This window comes from Mesoplodon mirus (genome assembly GCF_964341445.2).
Source record: "Mesoplodon mirus genome assembly, chromosome: 6".
In the NCBI taxonomy this organism is placed as follows: Eukaryota; Metazoa; Chordata; class Mammalia; order Artiodactyla; family Ziphiidae; genus Mesoplodon; species Mesoplodon mirus.
The window spans coordinates 99,575,412-99,598,354 of record NC_138982.1 but is presented as its reverse complement, the minus strand read 5'-3'; the positions used below and the strand labels follow the sequence as shown (position 1 = coordinate 99,598,354).

The following is a 22,943-nucleotide window of genomic DNA, read 5'->3' as shown; positions in this document are numbered from 1 at the left end:
TTGAAATGTAATCATCAAGAAGGGCAGGGTCTCTGTCTCTCAGGCTCTGTGGGAGGGAAGAATCCTGACCTCGAAAATTGCCAACTAGCAGACACAGCTGGTCTAATCACAATTACACTGACCAATGCTTTGTAATTTTTCACTTGTCTGACTCTGAGTCCCGCTCTCCCTGCTCCCTCTTTCTCCCTTTAAAACCCCTAATCACCTCTGCACAAATCAGAATGGAACAGCCCATTCCCCTACTGTCCGTAGTTTCTGAATAACATCTGTTTTCACTACTTAACTAATGTCTGGTTTTGTTTATCTTTGAGAACTGCCATTCCAATTTTTCTATATATCATTCTTGCGCATTTTTTAAAAGCACATACATTCTATAAAAATGTATACTGTGCTGCCTATTTTTAAAGCCAAATATAAATGACACCATACTTTACCTACCCTTCCACAATGTTTTGTTCATTTAACATCATATTTTCCAGATTAATCCATATTGTTACACGTGGCTCTACTTCATCAGCATTAGGTCCAGGGCTTACAAAAGCATTTCCCTTGGTCCGTCTTCCTGAACCCTGTGCTCAGCCCTAGGCCCAGGGATGGTCAAGGGGAAACAAAAAGCCGGTGCTTTGCTGGTGATGGTAGACACCGAGTTTGGATGTGGAGGCCGAGGAGTCCACCCACGTGGAGTGAAGGGGAAGTAGGGTGGGAAGAGAAGAAACATGGCAGCTCTCCCTGCTTGGAAATCCAGAGTTCTAGAATTCTAAATTTGGACTTGACCTTCTATGTTGTTAGAAAGATATGTTTATAAAGGTGGGAGGTTAGAACATATTTCCTTTACTATTTAGCTTAAAAAAAAAACTTTTAAAGTATTCAAACATAAAGTACGTGGCCTCCATTTGTACTTCTGACCGCGCCCCACAAACAGGGGTGAGCGTGCCTTTTCCTTACATCCCACTCTTTTCTCAAACACAGCTGTTGCACTAGGAAATGGCCCAAATGTGGCTATGCTCCTATCTCCACCCTCCCTGTAGAATTCCCACCTCCCCTCGCCTCTCCACTATTTAAGACAGTCAAACATGACTTTAAGCAGGACGCCAAGACGCAGAGGAGACACTAACTGGACGCCAAGAAGCGACGCTCTCAAGGGCCTCCTACTGGGACGCACGCCCTCGCCAAGCCCCGCCCACTGCGCCCGGCCCGGGCCCCGCGGCATCCTGGGACATATAGTCTTTGGAGGGGCACCGGCTGTCCACGTCTCCTCCTCCAAGTTACCTTTCGCCCTCGGGACGTCGTGACGTTGCGTTCCTCGCGTCGTCGCCTCTTCCCTCTTCCCTTCCCTCTCCAGAAGCTGAGTCCCAGACTTCCGAGGACCTTTTACGACGTTGGGTCTGAGTCGGCCTCGGCACCGGGTCCACTTTTCGGCAAAGTGACGTGGACGTCAACAGCAATGGCGGAAGGAGAAGAGGTCCTGCCACTGCCAACGTCGGGCGGCGACGGCTGGTGAGTGAAAGCCCCGGGCTGCTTTGCACTGCCTTTCTGTTCTGCCTTGTCACCACCCTGCGGGTCCCTGCGGCACCGGCAGGCGCCGACATGGAACGGGAAGACCCGTCCTCGAAGTTCGGCGCCCTGCCCCGCCCCCTCTGCCTACTGGCTCTCCTCTGCCAGCCCAGTCCTGCCCAAGGGGTTAAGCCCGGACTCGAAGGGAGAGGGGTGTCGTCCAGCTGCTGGGTCTCAGTTCGGCCCTCCCGGTTCATCCGACGGTTTCCAAACTGTGCTGGAGAAGGGTGGCTTCAGGGTTGGGTTTGGCTGTAATTCCTGGCCCGGGGAGTCAGAATAGGCTGGTGAGGAAGGAAGATTTGCGGATGCAGATCTCAGGCAGTGGAATACCATTTGAAGAAAAGACCACTTGAAATGATCACCGCGACCTTTGCCTCAGGGTTCAGAGGTTGAGAGATACACGCAGGGAGGATCCCTCCCACATAATTCAGACATTTTTTGTGCTAGGTTTTATTTCTCGTTTCGCGTTCCAGTAGTTAACACCCTTCGTCTCTTGCACACAAGCCGTTTTTTTCCCTTCCTATCACTTTCCTCACAGCTCGATTTCAGAGCTTTGGGTGCGATATAAGACACTGCTCTTGCTTTACTCAAGCCTTTGTATGCTTACCTGATCTATTCTCAGGGTTGTGGGAGGATCTCGGACAATTTTTGGTAGACTTTAGTCACCCAGTGTCGTTAATCTCTGGGGAAGTCTCCTACATTTGAATTAGTTGATCTTCACAATACACTTTTAGGGACAGTATCATAAAAAAAGAAAAGTGGAACCTTTAGAGGCTTGTCGAATTTTTACAGTTGATGTAAGTGTATTGACTACTGGTATTAGATAGTTTTAGATCTGCTTGTTCATCATATATGTACAGCTCACTGGCACTCTGTCTAATTATAATCCAGGACATTTGTAGACATGGAGTTTAATTCCTCAGGAAGAAATGGAAATCGGTGAAAGGGATAGATAATACAGTAATTGAGAAGTTCAACTCTCAATTAGCAGACATCAAGCATCAACTTAGTACATGCACTCTCCAAGGTGTAGGATGAAAATTTACGTGACCTAGATGTAGTTTCTTTTCTTGATTTGCTTATCTTGGAGTTGGGGAGCTGTAATAGGAACACTCACTAAGAAGGTAAAATTGCTCTGGTTCTTTGGGAGTGTGAAGAAAAGTGATATGAAAGTTCAGGGAGGGCTTCCCTGGTGGCGCAGTGGTTGAGAGTCCGCCTGCCGATGCAGGGGACGCGGGTTCGTGCCCCGGTCCGGGAGGATCCTGTATGCCACGGAGCGGCTAGGCCCGTGAGCCATGGCCGTTGGGCCTGCGCGTCCGGAGCCTGTGCTCTGCAACGGGAGAGGCCACAACAGTGAGAGGCCCACATACCGCAAAAAAAAAAAAAGAAATTCAGGGAGACAGAAACCATGTCCACTTGGAGTCATTGGGGAAAGTTTTGCGGGGCTGGAGGTGTTTGAATTAGGCCTTGAAGAATGAGTAGGATCTAGACCAACACTGTCCAATAGAAGTGTAATGTGTACCACATATGTAATTTAAATTTTCTAGTAGCCACATTAAAAAGAAACAGGTGAAATTAATTTTAATTATCTATTTTATTTAATTGAATATATCCAAAATATTATTTCAACATGTAGTCATTGTTAAAAAAACAATACGGTGGGCCTCCCTGGTGGCGCAGTGGTTGAGAGTCTGCCTGCCGATGCAGGGGATACGGGTTCGTGCCCCGGTCTGGGAGGATCCCATATGCCGCGGAGCGGCTGGGCCCGTGAGCCATGGCCGCTGGGCCTGCGCATCCGGAGCCTGTGCTCCGCAACGGGAGAGGCCACAACAGTGAGAGGCCCGCATACCGCAAAAAAAAAAAAAAAAAAAAAAAAACAAACAATACGGTTACATCTTTTTTGTACCAAGTCTTAAAATTCGATGTGTATTTTACATTTATCATACATCTCTGTCTGGTTTAGCCACATTTCAAATGTTAAGTAGCCACACATGGCTGGTGGCTAACATGCAGGGTCAGATTAACAGAGCAGAAAGTTCTCTATGAAGTAATAGCATGAGCAAGGACATAGGCAAGAAAACTAATGATTTGTTTGGAGCGTAATGACTAGAACATCATGAAATTTGCTGTTTTGGAAGAGTGAATTTGTTGTATTATAAACTGGCTGTACTAGCTGATTGCAGGCCACAAGGGGAAGTGTTTCTAGAGCTAAGGTGTCTTTAAGTTTTTAGGTTAGGAGGATTGTGAGCAGGTGTCTGGTTTACAGGGGCAAGGACCATGGAGTGAATGGTTGCTAGAGGTAGTATTTTTTCTCTTCTGGCGTTTCGGTATCTTTGGTGAGGCTTCCCATTTTTCTCTTTTTATTTTCACGAGTGGAGGAACCCTGAGTGTTCTCTGATTTTTATTCTCCCTCCATTCTCTTCTAATCTGTTTCTCTACTCACTCCATGCACTGGTCCCCTAGAAGTGAGTTTGAATAGAGTCAGAAAAGATTTGGATTTGGAGCCACAAGTTCAGTAAAGCCTCTGTTCTTAGAGTGCTTGTTGATTGGGTTGTTATAGAATGGAGAGGCTTTATTCTTTTTAAAAAAAAAAATGCTGTGACATTTTTATTGTAATTTTTTTTTTTTTTTTTTTTTTTTTTTTGCGGTACGCGGGCCTCTTGCTGTTGTGGCCTCTCCCGTTGCGGAGCACAGGCTCCGGACGCGCAGGCTCAGCGGCCATGGCTCACGGGCCCAGCTGCTCTGCGGCATGTGGGATCTTCCCGGACCGGGGCACGAACCCGTATCCCCTGCATCGGCAGGCGGACTCTCAACCACTGCGCCACCAGGGAAGCCCTGTAATTTTTTTAGGTAGAATTTTTTCTGAAATGTATTATACATCTCATTGCCTAACCAAACTCATCTTAATGATTTAGGGTCATTCAGTTTACAAATGTAAGTGTATAAGAATAAAACTAGGTCCCTGTCCTCAAGGAATTTGTGGTCTAGTTAGAGGAGACACATTTAAGAACATCAATAACTGTTATACTTCTGTAACACACTGACACCTTTCGGGCCTATTTAGGCAGAAAGGGTAGATTGTTGCTGTTTAAATGGTCCCCTATAGCCATCCCTTTTTGAGATTGCTTTTTATTAGTTTTTCCTGTTTTCTTTCTTTGTTGTCAGTGGTATCTCCCAGTTTGTTCCTGATCTGTGAAGGTAAGTAGCTGAACTTGTTAAATTATCTATTCATTTGTAAAAAGGCTCAGGATGGGGCCTGAAGAGCTTAAAAGTACAAGATGTCACTTTTACTTATTTACTGTTTTTCAATTATGTTCTAGATCATTGTTTCTCAAAAGTTAAATGTGCATTGGGGTTACCTGGAGAGCGTGTTAAAATGCAGATTCTGATTCAGTAGATTTGCTTGGGACCCGAGATTCCATATTTCTGACTGACCAGCCACTGGGTGATGGCATTTCTGGTTCATGGACCATACTCTAGTTATCAAGGTTCTAGATGATGTGTATCTCCGAATGAGTTGGTTAGAGGAATATCTGTATGTATGTTATGTCTCTGTATGTTATAGTGTATCACCTAATACATTATACTATATATATTACATAATTATACTATAATTTATCTGACTACATGATTTATCATTGCTCTTTAGCTAGTGAACTTCTCATGGGCAGTGCTGATGGCAGGTGGCTCAGTAAATGTTTATTGTCTGAATGTGTGCATGAATGAATACAGACTTTTGTAAAATCATGTGCAGTAATATACCAAGCTGTCAATTCATATAAATTTTCTGACTCCATTGTTTTTGTGAGCTGTGTAATTGTCTGCTGGTGTAATGCTCATTTTTTATGGAAAACCAGGGTTATCAGAAACTGCCTCAGCTCTCAAACTTTCTGAAATTGCAGCCATGTAAGCTCAGAGGGCATGGAGAAATCCTTGTAAAAATGTTTACAGTTTGAAATGATTTAAGTTTAATTAAAAAGTTAGTATAAGCTACAGGTTTGAAAATAAAAGAAATGTTAAATTATTACAGTCTAAAGATTGGTCATTATTCTTCTTGGTATTGAAGAAACTAGCTTTGAAATTGAGGCTTTCATTTTCTGAGACTTTCTTTCTGAAATAACTCCTTAAGATCTAAAGTCATGATTAAAGAAAATTTTCTTTTTGGTGTACACATTGATTGTACAACAACTGTTGGTATTCTGAGTTTGCTTAGTTAAATTTTTTTGTACAACTTTTCTTAAATTGTTGCTAAACTTCTATTAAAATTGTAGAAATATCAGTTCCATAAAGAAGCTTCTATTGTTGTAATTTGAAATGTGAATAGGAATTGTTTTGAGAATAATGGGGTCTTTTTCAAAGTTTTGTGCACTTTGTGAATAGTACTCTCAGTGCTTTCCATTTCATAAGCATTGAAATAGAGATTTAAAGTGTCACTTAGGGAGCAGGTGATTGCAATTTCAGACATGATAAAATCAATAAAGAAATACATTTAATATGAAAGAGAATGTAACCCATTGCTTAAGAAGAATATTGGTAGCTTGTAGTTCTAGCAAGACTAGATATTACCTTACAAAAAATGAAGAGAAAATGAACCTTACTGGCTGGAATTAGGAGTTTTTAAGTGACAACTGTTTGATTTTGTAAACTGTAAGTAGAGGGTAGACAAAAATTAGAAATTAAGACTTATTTTGTTATAGTATTTACATTAATGTTATTATTATAATTCAGATTTTACTGTTTTTAGAGGTAATTCCTAAATAATAATTCACTTTTAGGATTTTGTTCCTGTAGATGTTTTAATATCCGCAGGTAAGAGTTAGTAATTGGTTTTTGCACGCTAAAGAAATGTATTCAATTAATTTATTTCTATTTATTTGTACTCACTGCTGAGAATACAGGTGCATTCCCTGAGTACAGTGAGGCAATTCAGGTAATTCTGGAGCACTAGTTAAGTGTACTGTGATACACAGCCAACTCATGAGTAGGCGTCTTCTGAACAGAATCGATAAAGTATGTTTGGCAAATCTTTTCTGCTGCTTATGGTGAAATGTGGATCCTACTTGGTATAAACGAAAGACAGTGCCCCGCCCCGCCCCACGTATCAAAAAGCAAAATAGAGACAAAGCATTCTAATTCATTCAGCAAACATTAACTAAATACTGGTTATATTCAAGCTGCTATGTAGTGTTGTAGACAAAATTTGAAACATTTAAAACCAGAACTGTGCATTGTTCTGACATTCTTGGGCACTTCAGTTTTTCATCATTTTAGCCCTAGGAATGGATACATGAAGATATCTTCTGAAGATACTTAAGTACTTGTGTTGTTGGAAATTACATGCTTCAGTAGAGTAGAATAGGGTTATACAGCTTGAAAAGGGACAATGCTTGAAGTGACTTATTTAGATATTGAGAATTACACATGGAAAACAAATCAGTCCCATATGTTAGGTTCATAAGAGCAAATTGTTGTTTGTGGAAATGCAAGAGCAGTAAGAGCCAATTAAAAAAAAACTATTTCCTAAAATTTAATGTATATTTGTTTTTAAGGGTCTGTCTTACCTTTTGACCTGAGTTGAGAAAATGATGACTAATTCAATCATTTGTTTCACATCTTCCTTCTTCTCGAAGGTTAAAGGAGTTTTTTCTTATCCTGAAGCTGACATAGCATTTTGTAGTTGGGTGGGAATGCTGTAGCGTGTGCTTTCCTTACTTTAAAGCAGTTGTTACATAAAACTAGTTGCTGTGGTGGTATTTAATAATTTCGCTAAGAAGATATAAGAAAATACTATGTTTACGTAGAGCTTTATCCTTTGTATACTATCTCATTTTGGCTCTTAGAACAATTCTATGAAGAAGGGAAATTATGAATTATTTTCCTTTCCTTGTTAGAGATGAGAGAACAGGCATAGGGAGGTTAGATAGTAGACCCAGTGAGTGGAAAATCTGGGACTTAAACTCATGGCTCTTTAAGCCCTGTGCTCTTTCTAAAGTTGATTGCGTGTACAGTATATAGGTCACAAATACTTTAACAGATAGCTAGAGAGAACCCAGTTAAAAATATGCTAATCCTATACTCAATCAGCCATGTGTTTTGAAACATACAATATGCAAAGTTGTGCTTTGTTCAACATATGGTGTGTATATTCTGTGGCACTTTACAAGGCTCTAAGGATATGCATAATCTGTGAAACACATTATTGTTCTTGCATCCACAGGAAGGGACAATTCATGCTTGATATGGTGGGATATGATACAGAGCATTATATACTGTAACTTTATATCTCTGTGGTTTTCATAATGTGTCCTCATATCTCTTGCCAAAAATCACTTAAATAGATTAGTTTTTTATCTTAAGATATTATGGTTACAGGGACTTCCCTGGTGGAGCAGTGGTTAAGAATCCGCCTGCCAATGCAGGAGACACAGGTTTGAGCCCTGGTCTGGGATGATCCCACATGCCGCAGAGCAACTAAGCGCGTGCGCCACAACTGCTGAGCCTGCACTCTAGAGCCTGCGTGCCCTAGGGCCTGTGCTCTGCAACAAGAGGAGCCACTGCAAGGAAAAGCCCATGCACTGCAACGAAGAGTAGCCCCCTCTCACTGCAATGAGAGAAAGCCTGCGCGCAGCAACGAAGACCCAACACAGCCATAAATAAATAAATAAATAAAATTTAAAAGATATTATGGTTACAAATATATCTAGATTATATAATATGTTATATATTTAAATGTATTTATGTAATAAGTTATTATATATATTAAATATATGTAGATATATAAGCAATACAATTATATGTATATGTATCATTTATGGAAGTAAAATTATAATTTTTTTTTTTTTTTTTTTTTTTGCGGTACACGGGCCTCTCACCGTTGTGGCCTCTCCCGTTGTGGAGCACAGGCTCCGGACGCGCAGGCTCAGCGGCCATGGCTCACGGGCCCAGCCGCTCCGCGGCATGTGGGATCTTCCCAGACTGGGGCACGAACCTGTGTCCCCTGCATTGGCAGGCGAACTCTCAACCACTGCGCCACCAGGGAAGCCCTAAAATTATAATTTTTGATTTACTTATTTAGTTTGTGAGAGCACAGTAGTGGTATTTAATTAGAACATGTAAACAGTTACACAGTTTTAATAACTCTCTCACCTCAGTAATTTTTTCATTGTTTTTATTCAGTGATGTTGGAGAAATAAGAAACTTGCTTTTAAAATAGCTTGCTTGTGGTTATTGTCCCTCTTTAAAGAGTTTCTGGTCTCTGTTTCGAAGTATAAAAGTGACGCATAGAAGGATGTATTCATCTCATATGGGTGTGCAGCTGAATACCAAACATTCTTGAGCTTATTTTGTAGATTCCATTTAGATTTAACCACTGACATGAAAATAAATGAGAGCCTATTTTATTGAATAAGTTGTCACTAATGTTGGAATTCAGGTTTAAAAAATAAATCCGTTATGTATTTCTTTGCCAAGCTATGATCTCCATAGGTAAAGTACCTTTGGAAAGAATTGCCCAAATGTTGCAAATATTGTCACCTCATTTGCAATAATTGTCCCTTTATCTTCCAAAATGATGGTTTCAAGAAAAGGAATATTGGGGGTATGTCTTTTCTCATTACATTTTGAGTAAAGTGGAAATTTGTAATAGAAACAGGTAATTTGCTGTTTCGTGTTGACTTGTGCTGTTTTCATCCCATTCTTTCTTTGAAGCAAAAGGTATACACTATTTTCAGTTTCCAGATAAACTAGTGCTTTGGTTGGGGGGTGAGGGGAAAGATGCTGATGCATTTCTTTGTGCCTTAAAAGTGCTAGAAAGTCACCTTATATGTATAGTAAAGAACAGTGTGTTGGGGACTTTTTATTTTGGGGAAGCATGGAAGAGGAAAAGGATTTAGAACACTCTCTAAAGTTAACTACTCATTAGTAGAGAGATATTCTTCCATTTTGTAAGCCAAGTCTTACAGCAAATGCATTGCAACATTACACATATGGTAAAGTTATAAGCAGGTTTTTTTTTTTTAATGCTTACACAAAAATTCCTGAGTTTTTTCTTAGCAGAGGAAGGTATACCATTGGTGCAATTTGATCTACGTGGATTATGGATCAAAAATAAGTTTATGAAAATTTAAAGCATCTGGTCCATTTGTACTGTAGTTAATTTTAGTAGTTTACAAAGCAGTCTGTGATCACTGTCTCCTTCGCCTATTGCACAGTGCTGAAATATTGTAGCTATCATGTTTGTTTGTCCTCTCAAGCCAAGAGGACTAGATTTAGCACCTTTTTTACTTGGCCAAGATCCTAGTTAAACACACATTCTGCAGAGGATTACAGTATTTGATAGGGGAGTCTCCCAAAGCTGCTTTTGTGGCTCTAATCCTGATACACAGTTTCACTTTTTTTTTTTTTCAAGCTCGTGGATGGGGTGTTTTTCCCCTTGGCATTCAAATATACATTTTGTTAAAATACTGTAGCAAGTGTGTCTGACAAGAATCCAGATAACTTCAAGATTTCACAGTTAACAAATTGTGCTCTCATGGACTGTAAGGTGTCACGGTCATTTCCAAATGTGCCATCATACTATTTGCTGTTAGAATGCTTTGATAATTTGAGATTGGTATTTAAAAATAAGTTGCATAATACATATTATGGTCAACTCCATCCATATCTACTGTACAAGTAAATCTGTAACAAAGTTCTGCTATTTCCGTTTCAAACAAATGTCACACAAAATATTCAGGAACAAAGTAGGGAGTTTTGGTTTGGTAGTAATTTGTAACGAGTGTGCTAACAATAGTAGCAAAATAAGTTCAGACAAAGCTTTGGTGCTGATGTCTCATGACCTGGGCATTAAGAAATAACCAGAAGTCTGATGGCACAAATTAAGTCATGAAACCACAACTCAGCATGTGCAACTTGTCACTGTTACACAATTTGCTGGTGCTCACGACTAGTTAGCTGGCTACTTTTGAGTTTTAAATAATTGATCAGAAGCTTGTGCCTGGGTATAATGTGTATACATGAGCAAGCTGGCCTGTCATTGTTTAATCTGTGCTCATCAGCGGTTTACATTCTAAACAAATTGGAATGAACTACAGCTCTAAAAGAGCCGCTCCCATCTCTGTTCAATGGCATTAGATAATAGGACCTGGGCGAAAACCTTGGAGGAGCCAGCTAGACTGTAAGCCACATGAGAGCACCGGCTTTGTTTACTGCTAGATCTTCAGTGCCTCACACAGTGGTTAGCATGTAGTAGGTGCTTCAATACATATTTATTGAAGATTTGAAAAAAGAATACTTTTGTTAGGGAGGAAAGAATTCAGAGCATGGGTTAGAGAGAGTTACAGGAGAAGTACTGCAAACTGAAGGCAGAGTGTTTTTTTTTTTTTTTTTTTTCTTTTTGCGGTATGCGGGCCTCTCACTGTTGTGGCCTCTCCCGTTGCGGAGCACAGGCTCCGGATGCGCAGGCCCAGCGGCCATGGCTCACGGGCCCAGCCGCTCCACGGCATATGGGATCCTCCCAGACCGGGGCACGAACCCGTATCCCCTGCATCGGCAGGCGGACTCTCAACCACTGCGCCACCAGGGAGGCCCAGGCAGAGTGTTTTAATGAGAGAGTCTAACTTTGCAGAATATGTGAAGAAGATGAGGACCAGGAAAGATGACTAATGACTCCTTGGAGCAGTTTTATTAGAGCAATGGAGGGTTTGAGTGAATGGGATCCTCCCAGACCGGGGCACGAACCCGTATCCCCTGCATCGGCAGGCGGACTCTCAACCACTGCGCCACCAGGGAGGCCCAGGCAGAGTGTTTTAATGAGAGAGTCTAACTTTGCAGAATATGTGAAGAAGATGAGGACCAGGAAAGATGACTAATGACTCCTTGGAGCAGTTTTATTAGAGCAACGGAGGGTTTGAGTGAATGAGGAGAGACGACGTGGAGGCGAGTGGAGACTACAGTTTGCAGGGCGTTGAACCATAAAGGGAAAGAGAGAGATGACTTTTTGAAAGGGAGGTCACATGTAGGACCTTTTGAATAAGCAAATGTGGAAATAATTGGGGGAAAGGAGAATAATCATAGGCTATATTGTTCTTTATATATTTGAATGCTAGGAATACTTTCAGTGAAGAGTTCTGAGTCCATTTTATCTCTTGGCTCTGTTTAATACAGTAGCCCCTCTGTATCCTTGAGTTCCATATACAGGAGTGTAGAACCTGTAGTTTTGGAACCCGGAAATACAGAGGGCCGACTGTACTATGGCATTTTATATAAGGGATTTGAGCATCTTTGGGTTTTTGGTATCTGCAGCGGGTCCTAGAATCAATCTCTAACCGATACGGAGGGATGACTATACTACTGCTAGCAGTCAGAGGTTTGAACAATATCCTTTGCAGTAGAAATAACACATTTAAGATGTTTACACAGCAGGTGTTGGGCTTTTATTGATTTCCCCTGTAATGCGGCTTTTGTATTTTTCTTTTAATCACATAATAATGTATCTTAGATCCTGACCACTTTAAGACACAAAATTAATTTTTTAAAAAATTGGTAATGTGGGTTTTCTCTAGTTTCTCTGTACTCTGCATTTAAGCTTAGGTGATTATGTATATTCTAGGTCCTAAGTGGTCGTTTTGAACTACTATAATTTTTGATTTTTTAAATAATTACAGGAAAGGATTGGATTTTAAAGAATTTTGAAAACTAGTGAAGTTGACTTAGCTTACTTGGTAGACTGAGAAGCTTGATGAATTAAAACGATTTGTTTCCAACCCAGAAAACATTCTGTCTTAAGTGTTTTAGCAATTTATCTCAGTATGCTTTTGGGTGACAAGAGTCTATTTTGAAGTTGAATAGGCTAGGGGAAGTCATACAGGCCATCTAATAAGTTGCTGGGAATGATTGCTAATTGCTTAATTCTAGGGCTACTTCATTATTTCATATGTATGCTTTCTATTGAAAAAAACTTATTGAGTGCTTACTTTGCCTTTAAAGATTTAATCTTGACTTAAACGAAGAGTTACTTAGTATTCCTACACTCGTGTTTTCGCTTGTCTTCTAATTTTAGTTTTTTCCACATTTTACTATTGTCTCATTTGTGCCTCAGGATTTGTGTCACATGTTGTACCCAGCAGTGGTTCATGTGAACAGCAACTCACTGTCTGACACACTTCTTTTTGGGGAAACAGTGAACCTTCAATGCCTGCGGAGTCTTGTATGGAGACCGTTCTGAAAAATAAAGTTGGAAAGGACAAATTCAGGCAAAGTGTAGTCATTAAGATGGAATGAAAGAGGAGTGGGAGTGATAGTCTAGTAGAACAGAAGATAATTCATGTGCTGTATAAATACTCTCCACCTCTTTTGATTGGATGGTATCTGATACTATCCCTGTTCTACAGGTGAAGAAACTGAGTTGGTATCTTAGGTCACACAGCTGTTAAAAGTGTATAGAATCTGGTGTCATGTTTTCTGATTTTAAATTTTATATTATTTTCTCTGTAACACATTGTTTCTAAGCCTTTATATTCTTAATTCTTGATGCTTTTGCTATTGAGCTGCCATGGCAACTGTTTTTGAGTCTGTTCCTTTCCCACACGGTAGTTAGCAAGTAGTATCAATTTGAGAAGTTAAGAGGCAAGGCAAGCTGTTATCCCCTTAACAAGGCTAAGGTGTGGCTTGGACCCTTCATAGTGATACACTCCCTTCATTGAAATAGTAAATGAGGGTTGACACAAAAGCTTCCTCTTAAAGCCCTAAATTAAAAGAGTCTGTAAACTATTTCTAATGAAGTTACTTTTTTGTAACATTTTTATTGAGATGTAATTTATGAATCATAAAAATACATCCATTTAAAGTGTACAGTTCACTGGTTTTAGTATATTCCCAGAGTTAAGCAGTCATCACCATGATCTAAGTTTAGAGTGTTTTCATTACCCCCAAAGAAACCCCATACCCATTAGCATCCGTCTTACTCCCCTGTCACCCCAGGGCATAATGATCTACTTTCTATCTCTTTACATTTGCCTATTTTGGACATTTCATGTGAATGAAATCATATAATATGTGGCCTTTGTGTCTGGTTTCTTTCACTGAGCATAATTTTCAAGGTTCACACGTGTTGCATGTTATCAACACTTCATTCCTTTCTATTGCTTAGTATTCCAGTGTATGAATACACATTTTATTTATTCATCAGATGATGGACATTTGGATTGTTTCTACTTTTTTGGCTATTATGAATAATATAGTACTGTTATAAATATTCTTTAGAAGTTTTTTGTTGTTGCCTTTTTTAATGTGATAAGACATACATAATATAAAATTTGCCATTTTAACATGTACAATTAAGTGACATTAAATACATTCACAGTGTTGTGCAACCATCATCACTGTCTGTTTCCAGAATTTTTCATCATCCCAAACAGAAACTCTCTACCTAATAAACAATAGCTCCCCATTGCCTCCTACCTCCAGCCTCTGGTTACCTCTATTCTACTTTTTGTCTCTATGAATTTACCTATTTTAGGTACCTCATATAAGTGGAATCATACACTGTTTGCCCTTTTGTGACTTTTTTTTCCACACTTAGCATTTGTCTTCAGAGTTCATGTTGTAGCATTTGTCAGAATTTCCTTCCTTTTTAAGGCTAACATTCCATTGTATATATATATGTACCACATTTTGTTTATCCATTCATACATCAATGAATATTTGGGTTGTTTCCACTTTTTTTGGCTGTTGTGAATAATACTGCTGTGAACATGGATGTACAAATACCTGTTTGAATCCTTGCTTTCAGTTCTTTTGGGTATATACCCTGAAGTGGAATTGCTAGGTAATATGCTAATTCTGTGTTTAACTTAAAAAACTGCCAAACTTTTCCACAGTTGGCTGTACCATTTTTCATTTCCACTAGCTAGCAATGCACAAGAATTCTGATTTCTCCATATTTTTGCCCCCTCCCCCCCTCTTTTTTTTGATACTAGCCATCCTAATGGATGTGTTGTATAGTATCTCATTGTGGTTTATGTACAAGTTTTTGTGTGGTGTATGTATTGTATTCTCTCCTGTGTATGTATACCTAGGAGTAGAATTGCTGTGTCATATTGCAAGTTTAACATTTTGAGGATCTGTCAAACCAATTTCAAAAATAGCTGAACCATTTTACATTCCTACCAGCAATGTATGAAGGTTCCAGTTTCTCTTATGACTTTTTGGTATTAGCCATCCTTGTGAGTGTGAAGTGGCATCTCCTTGTGGGTTTTCTTTTTTCTCATTGTGGTTTTGATTTGAGTTTCCCTAATGGCTAATGATGATGTGTGTCTTTTTATGTACTTATTGGCTATTTGTGTATCTTTTTTTTTTTTAAAGAAACATGAGTAGTTTTTATTTATTCATTCTTTCATTCACTTAGGCTGTGTTGGGTCTTTGTTGCTGCACGCGGGCTTTCTCTAGTTGCAGCGAGCAGGGACTACTCTTCGTTACCGTGCCCGGGCTTCTCATTGCAGTGGCTTCTCTTGTTGCGGAGCATGGGCTCTAGGCACAAGGGCTTCAGCAGTTGTGGCTCGTGGGCTCCAGAGCGCAGGCTTAGTAGTTGTGGTGCAGGGGCTTAGTTGCTCCGCGGCATGTGGGATCTTCCCGGACCAGGGATTGAACCCGTGTCCCCTGCATTGGCAGGCGGATTCTTAACCACTGCGCCACCAGGGAAGTCCCTGTGTATCTTTTTTTTGGAGAAAGGAGAGTTGTCAGATGCCTTGGAAAGGTCAAATTAAGGTAAAGATTTGATTATTGGGAAGGAGCAAAGGGAGAGTGGTCCCTCTGGATTTGTGGGTGTCAGAGAAGGAGGAAGAATGATTGGGTGCGTAAGAGGAGGAGTTGAGTGGAAGATGAGGGAGAAGTGGTGCCATACGTTGTCAAGAATACTTTCAGAAAGCTTTGCTGGGAAAGGAACAACCAAGAGTTTGGTTACCTACGTGAAAGGAAAGTTTGGAGGAGTTTTTGTGGTTGTCATTATTGATGTTGTTTCTAATAGCAATACTTGAGTATATGGCTCAGAGGAAAGAGCCAGTGGAGAAAGAGAAGTGGAAGATAGGAGAGAGGGGGATAATTGATGGCACATGGCTCTAGAGGAGTTGGGGTGGGGCGGGGTGGGGGAGGGAGGGATGAGGGAGATAAGACCCAGGTGAAGTTATCAGTCTTGGACTAGAGAAAGGACACCTAGACATCTGTGCATATAGGGAAGAAGGAAATGATGTCTGGGATAATAAGTTACTTATGTTTGGTTTTGGAGAGTGGCTGAGATCAAAGGGAAGAGAAGCCTGCTGTCCTATATTTTCTCTTTGGAGTCAGAAGTAATGTCACTTGAGGTAAAGTGGCTGGGTAGGGAGTCTGAAGAAAGTGGTAAATAGAAGATTTTCAGGTAGCATTGATGCCTAGAAGAAATACATGGTGGTGAATCTATGATAGCATCATGAAGTTGTCTTAATTTCTTTTCCCATGAAGTCCTCAGTGAGCAGAGTATGGGAACAAAGAAGGCAGAACTGGTTAGATTATCCCAGTGTTAGGAGTTTGCAGCTTTCTGAATGTGGCAGGAAGACAAAGGAGTGAAGTTCAGGGTGTTAAGAATGTGCTTGAAGTCTTAGGCGATGGAACTAATACTGAGGACATAAAGTGAAGCCACATGAAAGTTCTTATAGCAAATCTGTGTGACCCTTCCACCCTCTACTTTTAACTCCTTACACAGGAAGCATGGGGAGGACATCCCTTCTCCAAAATTAATTTTCTTCCATGCTCAAAACTAGAAACAAATATTTTTACATCTTTTAACTTCCTTTCAAGTTTATCATATATTTAAACTTTTAGAAAAGTTTGTTGTCAGTATGGGTTGCACTTGTTTATTTTATTTTATTTTATTTTATTTTATTTTATTATTATTATTTTTTGCGGTACGCGGGCCTCTCACTGTTGTGGCCTCTCCCGTTGCGGAGCGCAGGCTCCGGACGCACAGGCTCAGCGGCCATGGCTCACGGGCCCAGCTGCTCCACGGCATGGGGGATCTTCCCAGACCGGGGCACGAACCCGTGTCCCCTGCATTGGCAGGCGGACTCTCAACCACTGCGCCACCAGGGAAGCCCTTGTTTATTTTTTTTACACTTTCAGTATTCAGTATGAGAAAACTAAAATAAATTAATATACGTATGTTACATATGCCACATTGTTTTCTTCTTACTGATTGTCTTCTTACTGATTATGTGAAATAGTCTTAAGTAGTAGATACTTAATACTTTAAGCAAGGACATGTATGTTTGAGGTGAGAATTATTATTTTTTTCTCCTTGCAAATATTTGTGCATTTTCGAGGATACAGATAATAATCCCCCCTAAAACAAAACAAAACAAAACAAATTAAAATTCCCCTGTAAGTAAACCACTAGAAATAAACTTTTTTTATATCCTTCCCCATGTGTATGGGAAAGACTGGGTGGGGAGTGGGCATAATGTACTTTTTCTTTTAAACATGTATGCTTGGATGTTAATTTTATTTTATTTTATTTTATTTTATTTTTTTTAGTTATTTCTGAGATACACATTTTAAAGTAATAACTAGAATTATGACTTATAACATTATACCTTTTACTCCGCCATCTTGGTTCCTCCCTGGATGTTAATTTTAAAACTCTTTTTTTCTTAACTTAATACATGTCCTTAATATCATAAACATTTTCCATGTTATTAATTGTTTTTTAGCATTTTAAACTGTTGCTTAGTATTCCATCTGCTGATTTAAATCAATTCCTCATTTTAGGACAATTTACATTGTGTGTAGTTTTTCATAGTTAAAATAAGCACTGCTTTGAACATGCCTGTAGCTGACTCACTTTACTCATTCTTTTTTTTTTTTTTTTTTGTGGTACGCGGGCCTCTCACTGTTGTGGCCTCTCCCGTTGCGGAGCACAGGCTCCAGACGCGCAGGCTCAGTGGCCATGGCTCACGGGCCCAGCCGCTCCGCGGCATGTGGGATCTTCCCGGACCGGGACACGAACCCGTGTCCCCTGCATTGGCAGGCGGACTCTCAACCACTGTGCCACCAGGGAAGCCCTACTCATTCTTAATTATTGCTTGGTGAAAGATATATATGTTAAAAAGGAATCCATAAATGTTATTTAAATTATTCAAAAAGTACATACAAATATAATATGTATTATAAGTATACTCAAGCTGTACTGACTGATGCTATGTGAGAAGTGAAAGTTTCCTTCCTATTTCATTTCTCTGAAGTACCCACCTTTCACGATTTTGTTTTTTGTTCAAATGGATACTATCATAATTCTAAATAATATTTGATGCCTGCATTACCTAACTTTTAACATTAAAGAATATTGATTATTGAATAATTCTTGAGGGAATTTGTGCTAAGGATAAGTGGGAAAAGATTAACGCAAGGAAAATTTAGAAAGTACATAAATACCAAGCAGTAGGGGGACAGCCAAATCAATTACTCAGCCATTAAAAATCTTATTTTTTAAGAGCATTGAATGACTCAGAGAAATGTGTACGATATTTTTGAAAAATATAAATAAGTGAATCCTGCAGAGCATAAAATTATATATTCAATATAAGGACTTACCTGGTAGTCCAGCGGGTAAGACTCCAAACTCCCAATGCAGGGGGCTCGGGTTCGATCCCTGGTCGGGGAACTAGATCCCTCACACATGCTGCAACTAAGAAGTCCGCATGCTGCAACTAAAGCTCCTGCATGCCACAACTAAGACCTGGCGCAGCCATAATAGATAAATAAATATTTTTTAAAATACGCTTATTAAAAATATACATATATTCAGTATAACAGTTTTTATGTGTATATATGTTTTTGTACACACACATACACTTACATACATACATATATATGAAGAACTGAAAAGTTATTTACGGAATGTTAATCTTATGGTAATAGAATTGTGGTTGTTTTTTTTTTTTTTACTTGGAGTATGGTTGATTTACAATGTTTTGTTAGTTTCAGGTGTACAGCAAAGTGAATCAGTTATGCACATGCATATATCCACTCATTTTTAGATTCTTTTCCCATATAGGCCATTACAGAGTATTGAGTGGAGTTCTCTGGGCTATACAGTAGGTCCTTTTTAGTTATCTATTTTACATGTAGTAGTGTGTATATGTCAATCCCAATCTCCCAATTTATCCCTCCCCCCCGACTTGTGGTTGGTTTTTAAATTTTTTTATACATTGACCAAATTCTCTAAAATGACTTTTAAAAATGGGATAATATCATTAAAATAAAGTAATATAAAGATAGTGTATTGATTTTTGTTTGACTGTTTTACCGAAAAAGGCCACAATAGAACATGTAAGTGCCATATAGACCAGTTAGCTGTTCAGCATTAGAAAAAGCCATTTTAGAGCCACATACTTCCCTCCAAGCCTTACTCCTTCACTCATAAATACTGGTCACAAGGAGTGCCGTTCCTATGAAAATGACTGAACAAAAATCTCACCAAGATAATAAAGAAAGCAGAAAATTTATCCTCAGAAGCATTTTCACATTTTAAAGAGAGAGGCAGTATTTTAATGCATTTATTTACTTGGTTTAACTTAAACTTAAAAATAAATTATTTGACTATGTGATCCCTAAATTATTTTGAAATTCCATGTAAAGAAATCCCATAGTAACATGCTATCCCAAGTTCTTTATTCATAATAACACCATTAACTTTATAATGATGAAATATATTTGTAAGAATCTTAAGGTCCCTTACATATTTTTAGTTATCTTTTTTTGTAATATAATTTAAATACATGAAAATGCACCAATTTTAAGGGTACAGTTTGATGAGTTTTACCCAGCGTGTACAATCATGTAGCCAGCACTGCACTTCCATCACCCCAAAAAGTTCCCTGTACTGCTTCGTAGTCAGTCCCCTTTTCCTACCCCCGGCCCTGGAAACCACTAATCTGTTTCTATCCCTATAGTTCAGCCTTTTGTAAAATTTCAGTTAAATGGAACCATTCAGTATATACTAGTCTTTTGTTCTAGCTTTTTTCACTAAAAACATAATGCTTTTGAGATTCATCCATGTTGTTACATATAGTTTTGCCTTTGAAATTCTGAGTAGTATTCCATTTTATACTACAATTTGTTTTTCCAATGATCAGTGTGATGGGCATATGTATTTTTCCATTTGGGGGCTGTTATAAACAAAGTTGCTATGAATATTCATATATAAGTCTTTGTGTGAATATATGCTTTTGTTTTTCTTAGGTAAATATCTAGAAGTTGAATGGCTGGGTTGAATGGAAAAAATTATGTTTAACTTTATAAGAAACTGCCGAACTGGATACCAAGTTCAGTTCCATTTTTCATGCCCACCAACTACGTATGAGAGTTGCAGTTTTGCCCTACAATAAATAACATTTGGTACTGTTAGTCTTTCAGTTTTTCTGGTGGGAATGTAGTGCTATCTCATTATGGGTTTGATTTTTATTTTACTTTCCTAATGACTAATGGTGTTGAGCTTCTTTTCGTGTACTTATTTGCCATTCATATGTCTTCTTTTGTGAAGTGTCTGTTCAAATTACTTGCCCATTTTTTGTTAATCAGGCCTTTGTCTTACTATTAATGTTACTGAAAGTGGAAGTGTGGCTGCTCCCTGCTCTGAAGCCAATAAAGAGGCATGGTGGAAAGGAAAGTTTGTTTTATTTTGGGGGCCAGCAGAAGGGGGGTGGGGGGTGGGCTCCTGCCCATAAGCCAACTCCCACCCACTGACAGTCAGTGGGCAAGAGCTTTTATAGGTGAAAAGAGGGGACTACATGCAGAAACAGCATAGTCAGCTCTGACAGTCACCTTGAAATTGGACATGTGGTGGTCTGATCAGCGTCACCTTGTTTTAAGTACAGTTAATCTTCAGTTCCAGGGTCAGTTTGTTCCCATTTCTTTGAGGCCAGCTCTCAGAATTGTGGCAGCTTATGTCGTGGCTGCAATCTGGTCGTCAAGTAGTTAACTTCTTCCACCTGGTGGGGGTTTTTTAGTATCTATAAGACAGCTCACAGGTTATGGCTCAGAATACTATCTGTAGCCCTTAAAGAGGAGCTAAAGGTCCTTGACTATGCTTAATGACTAAACTATTATTATTTAGTTTGTTGGACTGTTTTCCTTTGTTTCTGCATTTTCTCACTTCTCTGATTAACCTTATTCTTTGGCTGAAGTTTTTCCACACACAAAAGGCTGGCTGAGGACATGGGGGCAAGGACCATAAGGTCCTGCTCCGTTTCATTAAGTTGTAAGCATTTGGTGTATTTTTTGGACACGTCCTTTATCAGAAATTTTATATTTTTTTTCTCTCAATCTGTGGCATGCCCTTTCCTTGTTTTTCTTTTCAAGAGAAGTTTCTAATTTTAATGAAATCTAATTCATCAGTTTTTCCTTTTATGGATCATCCTTTTGGTACATATCTAAGAACTCCTTTGTAACCAAGGTTACAAAGATTTTCTCCTATGTTTTTCTTTCTAAAAGTTTTATAGTGTTGTTCTTGCTTTCAGATCTAAGACCTGCACCGTGCCTGCCTCTTGTCTGTGCTAATTTGAGATCCTTTCTCACTCTTCCCATTTGCTTGTTTGCTTCCTTTTCTGTCTGTTTCTGGCTTTGCACACCTTCTGATCAGAATATATCCTGTTGCCTTTTCTGGGGACTCTGAGTTCCAGTCCTGTCCCATTTCTTCCTGGAGGTCAAAATACATTGGAAATCCCCTTTGATTTTGTTACGATAAGAAAAAGGTCAATTTTTATTTTTCAATTTTTTTAAATGAATTATTTGTTTTCTAATGCTGGTCCTGCCTTTTAAAAAATTTTTTATTATTTTAAAAAGTTTTTGGCTGCATTGGGTCTTCGTTGCTGCACACGGGCTTTCTCTAGTTGCGGTGTGCGGGCTTCTCATTGCAGTGGCTTCTCTTGTTGTGGAGCACAGGCTCTAGGCACGCGGGCTCAGTAGTTGTGACACACGGGCTCCAGAGCGCAGGCTCAGCAGTTGTGGTGCACGGGCTTAGTTGCTCTGCGGCACGTAGGATCTTCCTGGACCAGGGATTGAACCTGTGTACCCTGCATTGGCAGGCAGATTCTTAACCACTGCACCACCAGGGAAGTCCCAAAAAGTCAGTTTTTAAAAGTCAGCTATTGGATTCTCTTTGGTTTTCTATATAAATGATTTTAGTTAGAAATAATAATTATATATTTCATTTCACTTATTCTACTTATATTTGTTTGTCTTACTGCATTGGTCAGGTATCTGGTAATAACGTTGGTAAGTAGAAGCAACGCAGGCATTCTTGTCTTGTTCCCAGTCTTAACAGGAATGCGTTTCAAGTTTTGTTTTTTCCATTAAAAATGACATCTGCAATAGGTTTTTAGGAGAAAGCCTTTAAAAAGCTAAAAAAATTCCCTATTTCAAGTTTGCTAAGAGTTGATTCCATCTGGAGAAGAAAAAATCTTAACTTTATTAAATGCTTTTTCTTTATCATTCATCACCCAATCTCATTCTTTGCCATTAATGTGGTAAATTACAGTGAAAGATTTTTTTAAACACTGAAACTTCCTTTCACTTTTATGATTAATTCAACTTAGTTACAATGTACTATTTTTTAATACGTTGCTAGATTTGAATTCTTTGTGTTTTTCAATGTCATAAGTCAAGTTGGCCAATATTTTTTACCTGTTTTTTGTTTTCAAAATTAAACTTAATGGCTTGGCTTTTTTCTTTGTTCTATAAGAAGTTTTATGAACAAGGATTTTCTGTTCCTTGAGAATTAAATAGAACTTGCTTGTCAAAAAAAAAAAGTCAGCTATTGTTCAGTAATAATAACAACAGTAATAGTATTCGTGGCTTCTATTTATTGAAGAATTATTATGTGCCAAATATTGCACTGAATGCTTTGTGTTCAGAAATTTGTTTAAATGTTAACTGATCTAAGATAGGCACTGTTTCTAAATATGTTACTTGCTTAAGATTACATGGCTATTGAGTTGGGCCAATATTGGATCTCAGATCTGACTCTAAAGCCTGGATTCATGAACTTTTAAAAAAGATATATTTATTTTATTTTTGGCTGCATCAGGTCTTAGTTGCGGCACGCGGGCTCTTTGTTGTGGTGTGCAGGCTTCTCTGTAGTTGTGGCGTGCAGGTTTTCTCTCTCTAGTTGTGGCGCGCAGGCTCCAGGGTGCGTGGGCTCTGTAGTTGTGGTGCGTGGGCTTAGTTGCCCTGCATCATGTGAGATCTTAGTTCCTTGACCAGGGATCGAACCCGCGTCCCCTGTGTTGCAAGGCGGATTCTTTACCACTGGACCACCAGGGAAGTCCCATGAACTTTTATGATATATTGAATATAGCTGAATT

At 39.2% G+C, this 22,943-nt stretch overlaps 1 protein-coding gene across 4 annotated transcripts in view; it reads left to right on the top strand.

The window, feature by feature from the left end:
- The first annotated feature begins 1,203 nt into the window (after window positions 1-1,203).
- The window catches only part of TBC1D23 (TBC1 domain family member 23), a 65,499-nt gene continuing 43,759 nt past the window's right edge, over window positions 1,204-22,943 (top strand). For 2 of the 4 annotated variants that reach the window (XM_082625203.1, XM_082625202.1), the window contains exon 1: window positions 1,356-1,497. In XM_082625203.1, coding sequence (XP_082481329.1) covers window positions 1,445-1,497 — 53 coding nt within the window. In that variant the 5' untranslated portion in view covers window positions 1,356-1,444. Of the gene's footprint in view, window positions 1,498-22,943 lie in introns of all 4 variants that reach the window. The other 2 variants (XM_082625204.1, XM_082625205.1) reach the window with 2 other exon arrangements.